The sequence below is a fragment of the Lissotriton helveticus genome, chromosome 12, assembly GCF_964261635.1.
Source record: "Lissotriton helveticus chromosome 12, aLisHel1.1, whole genome shotgun sequence".
In the NCBI taxonomy this organism is placed as follows: Eukaryota; Metazoa; Chordata; class Amphibia; order Caudata; family Salamandridae; genus Lissotriton; species Lissotriton helveticus.
In genome coordinates this window covers 725,639,906-725,655,918 of record NC_136073.1, presented here as the reverse complement: position 1 = coordinate 725,655,918, position 16,013 = coordinate 725,639,906, and the positions used below count along the sequence as shown (strand labels likewise).

Here is a 16,013-nt window from a genome sequence, read left to right as displayed (position 1 = left end):
GAGATTAACAAATAGACTCTATACATTTCTTGAATAACATCGTGCTTGAAAATAGAAACCTTTTCTTAAGGACTTCAGATCCAGTGCCCAGGGGACATTCCCCAATGGTTTTGGGGATGCTTCCATTTTGATACACATCATTACACTCATATCGAAGAGTGATACCCCGGAGCACGGCACAACGTCCAAACAACTTCAACCGAAATAGTAGTGCGCCAACAACCAACCTATAGAGCCATTTAATTTCTACATTGCAACAGCCAGCAAATCAGGGAGCTCGCTCTTGCAGGACTCACGGGAACCTCTCGCTCCCACTAGTGCGTGAAGCCTCACGGAAAAACGGCCTCTTGACCAATCACAGTGCTCCATTTTTGATTTTGCCCTCTCGTGGAACACCTGCAGGACTCTTGTGAGCCCAACTGCCAAAACATATAATTATTTTTTATCCTTAATATCTCAAAAACTACTGAACGGATTTACAACAAATCCCAAAAATCCCAATCCGCGAACCCAGATCTAGCTTCATGACGAATTTTTTGTAATTCCGTTCAACAGTTTTTGCTATAACCTGTCTTTAAGAAGTCTTTGGAAAATGCATTGAGATTTTTCGTCCCCCACTGGACGGATCATCTGAAAACTTTCCAGGGAGTAGTTGAGGTGGAAAGTTTTGTGAAGATTCGTCAAACGGAGCCAAAGTTACAGCAAACCAAAAAACGCTTTGTCTGTAGAAAAGCAGACCTAACTAGAACTACCTATTGGTAAACATCACTAGATTAAATATATATATATATATATATATATATATATATATATATATATATATATATATATATATATATATATATATATATATATATATGTGAGGGGTTGTGTGTGAGTAGGGTTGTGTCTGTGTGAGTGTGGGGTTGTGTGGGTGTTTGTGGGGTTGAGTGGGCAAATGAATTTCTCTATGTGTGTTTGTGTGTGTTTTTAAAAATGGTGTTTTGAATCCGCGAATGCCTCATGGGAGTGCGCTGAGTGCTGTGATGGCTCAGTGGAGCCAACAAATGGACACAAAACATACTTTTACCATTTCAAAGACAGGGGGTCCTATTGTTACGCAACCCAACTTATCCAGGGGGGTCAGGGTATCTCTACCCGGTCCCCTTGCACACATATTAGTTTATTTTTTGAGGACACAGGGACCGAGGACAGAGTCCTAAGAAGGCAGCCACAACTTACGGCTCAAGTTGTGGCAAGCCAACCAGTCTGCATAATTCACTTTGCCGATCCACAGCAAAGGATCTGTGGTGTGAAATATACATACTTTTGAGCCCTAATTTCTCAAAAACTGCTGAACAGATATGCACCAAAAAATAAAAAGCAAATTTTTTGGATCAACATTTAGTCGTCTGCCAAATTTGGAGGAATTCCGTTCAGCAGTTTCGAAACACCTCCAATGGCTTCAAAAAACACGGAACGCGCATTCCCATCCAGCAATGATAAACGATCCAATGAAATGTTATAGAGTTTATTACTCAATGCCAAAATAAACCCAACGCGATTCGGCATCTTCCACGCCTTGCTCACGGGTGGGTATGTTTTGCTACCGGCAATCATTTAAAGTGAAACAGTGACATAGAAAATGGGCAAATCATACATAAAAATTTAATGAAGCCTAAACTGAGTCGGCCATGTTAGCACTTGTAGCGCCTTACAGATGCCTGTATTCATATCAACCTACAAATATATTATGATCCACGTGATTGGCAGGTATAACAATCCTTAATATATGTCCCTTGCAAGCTATAATTTATATTTTATATTAATGCATACCAAATTTTGTGCACACCAATAACCATTCCATTATTTTGTCATGCTGCCATCTCCACATATTGCTGCATTAAGTAAGCGCAAATTGAGCATCATTCAAAATGGAATACATAGTCATCTTGCATAATAGTTATGTGTGACCCATCAGCATCACAGTTACATACAGGGAAAATAGAGGTAAAACCAGAATAATTTCTAATCTCACCCAAGTGGGCAATGTGTTGATATCTCATAAGCTCCTTCTCCTCATAGTATTCCTAGGTCCATAGTGATGACCCTACAATACATTCTTGCCGGATCCGAGGGTGGGTTCCCAGTCTTCCCAGAACCCTGAGCACAGACAAATCCACCGAGGCAGAAACCAGCTTGACCGGGACCACTTAGTAGTGCAGGGGCCTCCAAAGCGCGTTACTGGCACTCGCGCTGAATAAATGAATACAATACTCTCCGTAGGCAAGAAGTAGAGGCCACAAAGGGGAGTCTGTGGAGGGATCTTTATTGCCAAGTAAAACCAAATTAAGGGCGAATGCATTTCGGCATGGAATGAGCCTTCGTCAGCGCCAAATGGTTTATACAGGAGGTGGGCAGCAATACCGCTTTTAAATACCTAGTCCCCTCCTGTGGGTGAAAAACAGCTCCGCCCCCAAAAAGCACGTGATGTAATTTGCTGCTGTTGACACCATGTGGGACGTCCAATGCATCAATACCACAAGTCCCAGAGTGCTGTAGGCAGGTCTGGTAAAGCAACGGGGGTAGATAAAAAATGAGCAGGCCAATGTCACCTAAAAATTGCAAGGCAGATACCTCCTCCGCTCCCCATACTGCACCAACCTCAAAGTTCCGGCAGTCCATTTTGCAGGGGCAGAACCGGGAATCCAGTTAGCCCAGCGTGGGGTGCAATGACTCCAACACTGCAGTCCTTCTATATATATATATATACATACACACACAAACATACACACACGTGTATATGTTAGCTAGCACTATATAAAACCTTTCAAATAAATTAATTAATTAATATATATATATTAATTAATTTGTATATATATATATATATATATGTTATTGTATACACGTGTGAATACAATACATATGTAAAGAGCTAGTTGAGTGTTTCCTTCTCGAATACCATCGCTAATACTAACCTCCTGAAATTCAGGGTCCACAGATTGAGAGTATGCTGTCTGTGTTTTTGCTCTGTTATGGGCTCAGCTTTACAGAGGGTAAAAAACAGAGAACCTTTGAATTCTTGTCAGTCTCACCGTGAAGAAGAGTTCTCACACACCCAGGTGTGGGACAATAAGGTTGGTACTTTTAAGAAATGTCACATTACAGAATGTCCCTGATGGAATGGGGAGTTTCCGGGGAAACTCAGTGTTATCCCACCAACATCAAATAATTTATCATTTTCAGGTCCTTTTCAGGGCTTGGAATACTACAGGTTTCAATTTGGAAATGTGTCTAACGAAAAATCCAGTGTAATACTATTTGCTGAAAAACCTTATGCTTTTGTATCACTCAGATTCCCAAATTGGTGGGTAACTTCTTCTACCAACTGGATCAGGAATTCAAATCCATTCAAACTGATGGCCTCTGATACAGGAACTACAAACCAAAACATTACAGGCTGCTTATGTGATATTAACTGTTCAGGACCATCTGGCTCCATGGGTGTATGTCTGTACTACAATTACTGTAAGAAATGCAAGGCAGAGTCTCCATAATCATATGAATTGCACATATTTTGACAGCTGTTAGGAAACTACAGGCCCTGTCAATGTAAGAATGCACAGCTTCATGATATTCATGTAAACCAGATGCATCTAGTGCTGCAAGACCAAGCAGGAAAAAATTAAATCTGAATATATCTTCCTCAAAAAAAGGTGTAGTGTGTTGTGTATTTTTTTTTTTATAAAATGTGTAGTGAACAGAATGTTGGAATAAAGGCCACATGGTCTGAAAACGATAGATTAAACACAACCCCTAAATATCTACCATTCTTATCTTTTTTCTGCGTACACTGCTTGACTCTTCAGCTTGCTTCTATTTCTTTTCATTTTTCATCGCCCATTAAGTCTAAATATTATGAATATGGAGACCCATAAAAAGTCAACACTAACAGCCTCAGAAACTCTTAAGATGTCCCTATTGTGACGGTAGTGCAGTGAATAACAGTGCTTGGAATGCTCAATTCACTTCAAGGGCTTCCAATGAAATCTAAATGAAACAAAGAAACATTTCCCTATGCTACACATAGCAGTGCAGCTTATTAGAATTTTTCTATACAAAATTAGGATATATGCTTGAGAACAGAGCATTCAATTTTTCATAACCAATAGGAGGGCGCGAACACGGTCAAAAATGTTATTTCTTTATAGTAAAATACTTAAGACTGGTAGACAAGGTTTGTCAGAGTTGGAAGAGCACATTTTCAGCCATTCATTTTTACCTCTTTCTACTTGGTTTTGGGCTTGCCGGTTGGACAACCCTGTGTAGGGTGCTGCTCCAAAGGTGAAGATCTCCCACAGCAAAATCCCATAACTCCATACGTCACTCTCAGTCGAATATCGCCCTGTCCAAAAACAAGAGAAGGGTTTCAGCTACCTTGGCAAAAAACTGTCAGTAACAAGGTCGCATCTAACACAAGAACAACATCCTTTTCAACTGCACCCTGAAAGAAAAGGTATGCGTCACTGCTGACCGAATTTCAAGGCCTCTGGCGCAGTCCACTTGATCGGTATATGCTTCAGGCCTCCGGTGGAAGAGTAGACTCCATCCTCCTCCTGCCGGGACATGCCAAAGTCACTGATCTTCAGGACATTGCTTGCTCCAACCAACACATTCCTGGCTGCTAGATCCCTTTAAACGTAGAATATAAAATAAAAATTAGATGAAGGGCGTAATCCAATTTAGAGTATCTACAGATGTAATTCAAGAAAGGTCACTATTATCGCTTGTATTGTGTGGATCAAAAATTTACTCTTAGAAGACACTGGGGCAGGAAGCAAGGATAAACCTCTCAGTCTATAAAGAAATACTAGTTAGGGGCTGAAGGAAGCAGTAGGATGGCAATTCTTCATAATTACCAAATTGCTTTTTTTCTGTGACATTGATGCTGCTTTTTAGTATGACCCTAAATGCTGTTAACAAATTCACGTATTGTCTTGCAACTTCATTGCTTTCTGTGAAAAAAAGTGGGAACTTTTTACAGTTTAAAAAAAAAAAAATTGAGGTGCCTTTATTTGTTTATCCCCATGCAGGGAGTTCTCTTTGCACTGAGTTATGGAAGGGAGTCTGGATTCAATGTAGGAGACCAGATACACTTCAATTTCCTGTGAAGTGTGAGGGGCTAGCAATTTACTGATACTTCACATTCCAAGCCAAGAAAGCATTAAGCAGAACAACTGAGGATTGTGCAGAAACTGCGAGAACAAGAGTTGCAGTGTTTTACAGAGAAGTGAAGAGTGGGGGCGAGATCTTTATTGGAGAGGAATGGCATGGGGCAATGTTTAACTGTAAGCCAACAAAACTCATTAACATACAAAAATGATGATATTTGTTTATTAATGTAAGTGTTGTGTATTATTGTAGTTGTCAGTGATGTGATTGGTGTTGTTATATAGTAAGTGAAAAATATAATGTTTTCCAACAATCTGGCTGCAATGTAATGCAAGTGATGCACAATGTGCATGCAAAAATGCAAGTTAGAATTTAAAACTTGAGCTGAAGGCAACTGGATAACTATTCCACAACTGCATATTAGGGGGTTTATCCTCTTGTTCTTACATTCAAGGATCGGGTTCACCTCCTGCGATACTTAGCTTATCTTTTTTGGATCTGACTGTTCTACCACTTGTAGAAAGGCTACACAAAAAAGGAAGATTCTACATTCTTTTAATAGTGCAAGTAAGGTAAAGCAATTGCAATGTTGTATCAAATGTAATTGCCTGTAAAAAGGGCCACAGTTATTCAATTCTAATTATGTGTTTGTAATACTTGCCACATTATTTACTATCTGCTGCACAATTTACAAATTTCAACACAAAATGTTTAGTAGCTCAAACCAATTAAAAGTCACTACAAAAGCCTAATGTGGTGACATTCAGTACTTGACACTCTGCAGATGTTAACTGGTCACATTTCAGAAACTGATTTCTGTATTTATGTGTTAAAATGGTACTAATAAGGTAAAGCATTTGACCATACAGTATTCATGTCTGTATTAAAAGTGTTAAAATGACAACATAGAAAAGTATCATTGACTCAAAATGTACCACCTTATGTCACTTGAGTTGCCTTTCTTGCTGTATATGTTAGGCAATGATGACATAATTTGGTTCCCACAAGAGATATAACACAAAACCCAAATGCATTTTAGTTTATGGGTCATAATGAACTACTTCCAAGTACTCCTTGGTTTTTTTCTTTGATCCGTAATGAATACAGTCCCCAGTGAGCTAACTATACTGCTCATCTGTATGGAAGCTGTCTCTACAAGCGCCTTTGCAATGTGCCCAGCACCTTCTCTGGGGCCAACTTCCTCATGGACTCCAATACCTGTGTATGCAGTGCTTGCTCTCCAGATAAGCCATTCCTGCTGCAACTTGTTCTGCAAACCTCAGTAAATCTTTTACCCAGAGACGTTTCACTTCACGCCGGAGATAAGACAAGAAATCCCCACCTAAATCAAAATCACAACAAATGGAAGAAAAACCTTACTTCTGAAAATCTTGTTGCCATAGATGAATACTTTAAAAGAATATTAAAATGATATTGATATATTAATATTGGAAGTAGAATCAAACATGACATTTTAAACTTTGTATTGCTGGAGGTAGGAATCTACAATGAGAGAATTCTCAAGCATAACGGTATAAAGTGACTAAACTAGCAAAAATGTTAAATTATAATAATATCATATAACAACAACAATAATATGAATAACTATACAAGCAATCTTGTGACATTTGTCTCTGGGTGATTAATACCTGAGCTTTAACTTTTTTTATCAAAAACTTTTTGGGTAACCCCCAAAAATATTTGTTTCCTTTTTAGTTTGGGAGGGGGAGGGGGGTGAGGAGTGCACTTAATGGCTCCTGTTTTATTTTCCCCTTTTTTCCCCTCTGAAAGGGTTGACGTTTTTCTTTCTTGACAAGCTTCCTGTTCTTCTTGCTGAGGGAGCTCATTGTCATTTCTTCATTAAATTGACCCATCATGCCCTCATTACTTCTTCCATTTGCATTTCTTCTACCTTTTCACTTTATCTTAGTTATTTCCTGTACCCCATGTCCCTGTTTATTTACTGTTTCCTTCCTTTATTTTTTTCTTACAAAAGGTTTGATATTTCGATCTAATTTCCCTGAGATTGCAGTACAGAGTTTTATATAGCGCAAACTTGACCCGAAACGTGTATCAGAGCGCTTTACATTGCACCAGTTGCATTACATGAGGACACAATCTTTTTTTGTTAGGCACGGAGAGATTAAGTGATATGCCCAGAAACACAGGATGTTCAGCGTCATTGCCGAGACTCGAACCCTGCCCCCCCGGGTAAATATCACTTCATCATCGAATGTAGGTAGTATTCTCAATTCCTCATCATGTACCTTCTCAACAAACATATTGGGAAATTATAGTGCCATTAGATTAACAAACCAAAATTCTGGCTATTTAGCCAACATGTTGAGGTACAAAGCATCATGCTGGTTGTCCACAGAGGTTAACTAAGCAAAACATGACTTGAACTCATCTTCAACTGCTTCTCAATCCAGTGCTTTAAATAGTCACCTTTCAGTCCTGCAGGGCCTCAGTCATGGATAACATATCCCCCACTAACCTGTGACCAGCTCCATGATGATGTAGATGGGTTGCTTCCAAGCACAGACGCCAATAAGTTTGACAATGTTGGGGTGATCATATTGCCTCAGGATCCTAAGAATGGAATAGGGAGGCATTAAGTATTGTCAGGAAGCCATATTATTGGGACCATTCTAAGTCTTCTGCCATCAAAATGATCAAGAACCAAAGGAATTTGAAGCCATTTCCATTTTATGGTGGCAACCATCGTCAATTTCCCCTGCAGGATTAAGGGAAATTGACCCACATATCCCAATGGTAAATAGGCTATCCTGACTGGATTCATACCATGTTCACTGAGTGGGGGGCAAGTGGTGCATAACCTTTGTCTGATTAGTGCCCTATGATGATGATTTTGACACAAGTCGATCATGAGTCAGTGGAGAGTCAAATGCAGTTATAATAAAGAGCCGGGTGCTAACTTAGGGCTTAGAAGCCCTTATTTAATGAGCTGGCACAAGTGGTCGCAAGACACAAAACAATTTAGTGATGAGCCCATGAACCTTCAAATTGGTTAGTGAATTGATGTCATAGTTTATGTTGCATTACATTGCAAAAGAGCCCATGCATAATTTTTGTAAATATTAGGCCAAAATGCACCAGTACTTGGTTCCACACTGCTGAACTTATCAGCTATTTAGTTCTTTGGAAGACTGGTTTCAAATGGCTCTTCTCAGATTTGCTACCAGCTGTAGGACCCGAGACACATTACCCCTAATTCTGATTTGTGAAGGAAAACCAGAATTGATGCAGGCCTGATTTTTGCTTAATGCCACTACCCCAAGTTATGCAGTATTATGGTACCTCTTGATGTTTCCCGTGCACATATTACTTCCAACAATTTCCAAAGCCAGAACAAGGCCAAGGCAAGGGGAAAATATGCGCAATGTGGTTGCCATAACTCTGTATGTTATCCCTCATTCTGACGTTGGAAACTCCTAGGAATGACAGCTTGTTATATTCATCCATAGGTTGCTAATACATATTTAATGAGGATTTCAGTACGTAAAACGTTTGTTATACTTTCCTGTTTTCATGAGTCTTAAAATAACTGTGGTAATGGAGTATTCATTGTTTTTACATGTGCAACTGTACATGATCTCAGCAGTTAGGTGCACCCACGCCTACTTAAACACCAACGCCTACTTGAACAAAAATGTAACTGCCCATTGATGCTGCATGTGGCACTTCTGAACAGTGATTAAACAGCAGCATATTGAGCAGAGGGCTTATCTTGTACAGAGAGTGAAAATCTCAGTGCATCTATAAGCATGTTAATACAGGCACAGAGTACTCCACAGTCGGAATGGAAATTGACATTTGTACATTCAAATGCCATGTAGTCTCTCAACCTCAAATGTCACAACTCCTCTTTTCTTTTTTAACCCATGACCAAAAATTTTGAAGAAACCAAAATGAGGAATTCGAATTGCAATGAAGAAACATCAAGGGCCTGATGACGATCTTGGCAGAAGGAGTACTACGTCACAAAGGTGACGGATATTCCGTCCACCAACATTTTAATCTCATTATATCCTATGGAGTAACCTGTCCACCAAGATCCTAATCAGCACCTAAATATGACCTAAGAACCCTACATTTTGGAAATTGGATCTTAAACACTTTGCAGCAAAACCGGTCACTTGACGCGTTAGTCTATATGTAAATAGCTCCTACCCCCAACGCACTGCAATGGAAGTCGAAAAATGGCAAGTTTCCTCTTTGAAATATTCCTATTTTCAGATTTTAAAATCTATGATTTCTTAAGAGACAGAGAGAAATAGCAGTGTCCATACTTCGACCACCTTTATGTGGCTCTTCGTACCTGCAACTGATCTCCTTTACTTCATTCTACCTTCACTTACTGTCTGGGACTGTTCGGGACTATGTGGGGAACACAGTCAGGGACTTGGACAAGGACTGGGAACTGGGTAGAAGACGTACACAGAAAGGAGGAGTACAGTGCTGCCCAGGATCATACAGGGAGTCAGAGGAGAAAGAGGGATCCAAAGGGGAAGCCTGTACAAGTGAACAAGATGGGTAAGACTCAGAAAGGAAGGGCACTCACAAGGCAATTTCGCATTCAGACTAACTACACCCAGGACGGACGTGCAAGACATATATATAATACAACATTAACAATAAAGGGGGGTGTGGGGTAAAGCACTCAGGAGCTCCACATGGTAAGACTGAAGCTCAGTAAGTTTCTTACCCGCAATTGCTGTTACAGATACTGACTGCAAATACCCACATGTAGGATATGCATGCAAAGGCAGGGTCTGTGGAGCTTATATCTATAGTGATGTTATAAATGTAACTCAAAGACAAAACTCACAATGAACAAAAACACCACCTAGGTAGTCAGCTGAGCCCACGGATCCTGGCGATCAAACAGGAACGCGCAAGGCAGTAACAGCAAAGGGGTAGGACTAAACACAAGCACAATAGACAAGGAGCTAGCAAGGAGGAGTGCTTAACAGGAAAGGAAGGACATGACAGGGCACACTTGGCAGAAAGCAGGTAACAAACATACAAGGTAACAGAAGTAAGACAGCAGTATAGAAAGGCAGCCAACTAGAACTGGAACCAAGGAATTGGGAAGTAATGCAGGGACTGGAAACGGATATACAGAAGGGGAGGCTACAAGGGTATACTAGAATAGTGCAGGTCAAGGAATCAAGAAAACAAAGAAGCATAGAAGGCAGTGCTGGGGCAGGAACAAGAAGTGAGCTAAGGCTCAGGAGTCAAGGCAGCACTGCAGACAGTGCTGGTTCAAGGAAACAGGACATAGCTACAGCTCAGGAAACAAGGAGTCAAGAGAGCACTGCAAGCAGTGCAAATCAGGAACAAGAAATAGCTAAGCCCAGGAATAAAGAATAAGTATAACTCAGGAACTCAGGAAACAAGGTAGCACTGCAGGCAGTGCTAATTCAGGTAAAGGGAATAGCTATAGCTCAGGAACTCAGGAAACAAGGTAGCACTGCAAGCAGTGCTAATTCAGGAGAAGGGAAACTGCTGCAGTTCAGGAACAAGGAATACTAAGGCTATGGGGTCAGGGTAGCACTGCAGACAGTGCTAATTCAGGAACAGGGCAAACAGTAGCAGGTCAGGAACAAGGCATAATTAAAGCTCAGGAAACACTGGAAACATGAATAGCAAAAGCTCAGGGAACTCTGGAACCAAGGATTGGTCTCACCGGTAAACAGCTACAATGACCAACCTTTGCCTGAAGGGAGCTGGGGCTTAAAATAGCTCACAGTAATCACATGCAGCTGGTGTGAGCAGGCTAGCAGCAGCCAGCCACAGGTGAGCTGAATTCCTCCACCCATCCTTGGCCTGCAGGGGTGGAGACAAAGCAGTGAGAAGGGAATTCTGGGTAATGGAGTTTCAGGCATGAGTAGGCTGGCTGTAAGTCTAAGCAGGCTGGCTTTCACAAAACCCGGCATGGATTGGGAATGGGTGTCAATTCCCAAATAGTGTCCAAATGGCTGGAAGTCAAGATATGCATGCAGGGGAGTGTCAGTGTCCTTCCTATTTTTTAGGAAGCATATTAGAACACTGGAGAGGCCCACAGTTCAGTCCCTTGGTGGTGGACACGAGAACACAGGGAGCGAATCGTGACACTTACCCTCTTCCCTAATATTAAAAAGCCTTTACCTCATCCATTTATTGTGCCCTTCATTCAGATAATCCATGATCTATAACCTTAATTTAAAGGTAATTTAATTACATGAAATCAAGATATTACAAACTCTTACCCACCAGGGAGGCATTACGTATTATATTTATATATATAAAACACACACACGTATGTATCTTAAACAATAATATTTTGAAAGAAATAAAGAAATTAGTTAAGTTATCATATTCAAACTCTAATCTTAAATTTAATTATTGTTGTATCATAAAAAGTAATACCAACCTAGCAATAACTGTAATTATATTATTAAATCAAATTAAAATAATAAATACACAGCTAATGTTATTGTACTCCTAACGCTAATCCTAAACCTATAATTAATTAATTAAATTAAAGGAATTTAAAGTAAATGAACTTGTGAATATGAAATAATCGTTTTCACATTTATATTAAATAAAAGGAACCTAAAGTCATTATTAACCTTCTAACATCCCTAGTGCTAACCATATTAAATATTTACATTACTACTGACTCTTACACCAAGCGTAAATGTTATTGTTTTAAACTAATTTAATTGGCACCTGAAGTGGACCGTTGGGCGCTGGATAACCAATCAGAATGCTACCTTTGTAAGTAACATCCATGTATATAGGACCACTCTGAAAGTAATCAGTGGATACCAGATGTATGTCCCTAACATGTACCATAACCCACAGCCTAACCAAAAATAATGCACTTGGGAGAAGGAAACTGTGGAGGGATCTCTTTACTTGTGGACTGCCACCTCAAAAAATATCAAAAGAAGTTCTTTGCCAGCCTGTCAGAGTAATGTGATAGTATGAGAATGTTTAAAAAAAAGTTAAAAGCATCTGTTGATTAAAAATTACAGAAATAGTTTCAGTTTCACATGCAATAAATTAAATTTCAGTGTAATGACATAAAAGACTTAATCCGTTGTGCCCTGCAGGTTATCCACCCATTTTCTATTGGGTACAGGGGCTGGCTGGAAGCCAGGCCCTGTGGCTAACACCTCCTATACACAGGCAGAGTTTGGTGGCAGGGGCTGGCCGCAGGGTTTAGTGGGTGCAAGACCTGGCCTAAGGGCATGTGCAGCGAGAGCCCGAAATTAAGTGAGGCTTAAACAATACATGAAATTCACTGAAAAAAAACATAGTTATGGTTCTGACTTAAATGCAACAAACTACTGAAATTAGCCAGTTATGGTTGGCGGAGCAAAAGTGTGTCACCCTCCTGTGCAGGGTATGCTGAATGTTAAGGAAAACCGAAGAAGTAGTGATTTCATCAGTGATGTTATTGGGGTTGTAATAAGTGAAGTCATCAATGACGTCCCTTATGATGTCATTAATTATGTCTTGTGTGTTGTCAGACCAGGTACAAAGAGGTAGGCTCCAGTTATAGTTTGTGCTGCGAACTATAAATGGCGATTTTTAGTAGTTTGTTGTGTTTAAACCAGAGCTATCACCCAGTTTCTCTATTTTGAGTGAATCCCTTCTACTAATGCCACTAAAAGCAGGATTCTGGTATTCATTGATAACCTTATTGATCAGTGGATACATCTACTACCTCAACAGTGACGCTTTAATTTAAGAGTGCGGTTGGAATTAATCCGGTCCAAAATTGTGGAACTTGGGACCTCTCTCATGATCTAAAACTGGAGGAAACTGGGCGTGTTTCAAAAGCAAAATCTACCCTTGACTTCCTCACATGAAGACTTCTCAGGAGAATGGTGTGTGGCTCCAACCAGTCTTCACAGCTAGTCCAATCTCTCTATTCGTTTCTCTCATACTTTGCTCCATTCTTAATTTTCTTAGATCACATCTCAGACTGCCTGCAGCTGTGACTAGCCCTAGAATGTTGCCCCAAAAGAAAGCACAAACAGAAGACAGACAGACAAACCCCAGTCCAAATGTAAAGACCTAAACTATTCAAATGAAGAATATGTTCTGAATGTGGAGTTCCACAAAAGCGATATTCAGGTACAGTCCAGCTGCAGGCCAGGCCACCTTCTGCCAAGTAGATCTATGGCACACATAACCCAACTGTTCCCTTCTACACACTACACTAAACAAAAACTTCCCTCTCAGTATTATACAAGCATTTTGAAAATATGCTTTAACAAAAACGGCACTAGGAATAAAGCCTATTCCCCCACGTAACCCCCCCCCCCTGTTATTTGGTTCCATGTTGCCTCCTCTGCATAACATTTGACATCCGTCTTGCAAACTGATCCTGGGATGTCACTAGGAATGGTAGAAGACATGTTGTGAGAGTGTGTGCGCGTGCGTGTGTGTGTGTATATATATATACATATATATATATATATATATATATATATATATATATATATATATATATATATATATATATATATATATATGTGTGTGTGTGTGGTCACATTTTATAGATGACTTGTTTATTATTTGGTGAGGATCATGGATTCGGCCGAAGAATTTGTGAGGAAAATCCACAATAATGCACTCAATCTACATTTTACTTCGCATATTAGTGAAAAATCTGTGGAGTTTTTAGATTTACCTGTTTACATTGAGCAAGAGAGGCTTTTAGGAAGAGCACAACAGGCAATACAATTTTACATGCCCAGAGTTTTCACCCTAACAATTTTAAATACAGTATTTCATATGCTGAGAACCTTCCTATGCGAAGACATTGCAGTGAAGCAATAAAAGTGGAACGTGCGCAGCACGAGCTGACGTTGAGATTCTCAGCACATGGTTACAATGACAAAGTTTTGAAGAAGCAAAATTTAAGGCACATCTGAAAGAAAGAGACAAGTTACTTTTTACAGATAATTTGCAGGATGAGACTAAACAGGAATTACGCTTGAATAAAGTCTATAACACCCAACATGCAGAAGTAAGACAGATATTCCAAAAACACTGGCATCTGCTGTGCAGTGATTCGATCATTGACTCAAAGATTCAGAAGAAACCCCTGATGGCTTTTTAGAGGACGAGGTGAATGAGGGATGATCTTGTAGAGAATAGTCCAGAGATGAGATTGGGAGGTACATGGCTCACGGGCAGAGGAGGTTTCAACAAATGCCATAGATGCAAGGCCTGCAAATATGGGGTAAACATTATGCAATTGTCCATACCACTAACAGATCGAATATGGAACATCAAACAATCATTGCACTGTAAAAGTAACCAAGTGGTATTCGTATTGAGATGTAGTTGTCAGAAAATGTACAAAGGCAGTAGAATTTTAAATGTACACCTGAGAATACTACAACACATACGAGCAATTGTAAACAAATAAAAAAAAATTAACAATATTTTTTTTTTATTTTTAAACAAATATCCAATGTACCCAGTGGCAAGGCACTTCGAGGAAGTTCATGGTAGCAATTTGGAGAATTTGTATTATTTTGTCATAGATCAAGTACCCAATCGAATCAGAGGAGGGAACAGGGAACGATGTTTAAGGCAGCTGGAGTCAAAACATATTCTGAGATTTAATACAAAGATTCCGACAGGTCTTAATATTGAAGAGGATCTCTATATTCATTTGTAAATAGAATTTTAGTGATTCAAAAACATAAAAATTGAGGTCAATCTGTAGTATGAGTTGAAGTGTAGGAGACTGTGTTGTTTTCTTTTGGGCACTAGGCACTTTAGGATTACGAATTGGCGAGCTCAGGGAGCAGTTGAAGGGAACTGTAAGAAGGCACATTGTACTTAAGGGCACTTGCCCTTGATTATAACTCTTTAGTCAATGCACTTTGCACTTTTGAAGATTGGGCATTTGCCCTTGATGAATTTAACCAGCGCCTAATTTTTCTTTAATTGTAGATGAGTTATTCTAGAATGGCATTTTTCACTTTGCATTTTAATTGTGTAAAACAATAGGCATTTGCACTTTCATTTGTGTAATTGTCTAAGTTCAGAGAGAGGCAGAGCAAGAGAATTGAAAGGGCTGTAAATAATACTAAAATATGTAACAATTGTATGTGTAATACATTTATATATCTAAATGCTACTTACATAATAGAAAAGTTCACCAATAGATTTTCAAACAAGAAATGTTTTAAAAGCTTCCACTGTCACATGATTGGTAAAGTGACGATGTGAGGTGGTATGATTTAGTCACTTTAGTATGTATTCTTTTATTATGCACAAATCATTATTTTCCATTGTCCAAATCAGTGCAATTTTAGGTATATGTGTAAATCGACTGTGTTGTCAAGAAATTGTTTTATTGAGCAGTCTGCAATAAGAATGATGTATGAATTAACATAGTAAGGCATTACCTAGAGAGGATGTTTGAAGAAATTGCACTGTCACATTAAGATTACAGAGTATAAAAGCACAAAATGGCGTCTGGTAATTGTTGTGAAAAAGACCTCGGAGACGGTCGAAACGCATCACCCCAAGCCACAATAAACTGTTTGATGTGAACCTGAGCGTGTTGGGACCTGTTTTGACTTTAAATGGGTGTGCTGAAATATATATACACACACATATATATATATACATACATACATATATATACTGGCTGTTGGCAAAATGATTGGGAACCTGAGCAGAAATTATGCTACTCCTGGTGAACAATATTCCCTGTAACTTGTAACCCATAATCTAAATGAATAAGCATACCACTTTTTACTGGACTGTTACTGTCTGAATTAAGCTATAACTAATTACAAGTACCAGAGAAATACCTC

At 39.4% G+C, this 16,013-nt stretch overlaps 1 protein-coding gene across 1 annotated transcript in view; it reads right to left on the bottom strand.

Moving 5' to 3' along the window:
* LOC144798113 (tyrosine-protein kinase Fer-like) overlaps nt 1-16,013 on the bottom strand; it is a 138,367-nt gene that overhangs the window by 40,723 nt on the left and 81,631 nt on the right. The window contains exons 7-10 of the mRNA XM_078668872.1: nt 7,649-7,743; nt 6,370-6,493; nt 4,514-4,671; nt 4,262-4,384 (exon numbers count right to left, since the gene is read on the bottom strand). Of these exons, the coding sequence (XP_078524998.1) occupies nt 4,262-4,384; nt 4,514-4,671; nt 6,370-6,493; nt 7,649-7,743 (500 nt within the window). The remainder of the gene's footprint in view (nt 1-4,261; nt 4,385-4,513; nt 4,672-6,369; nt 6,494-7,648; nt 7,744-16,013) is intronic.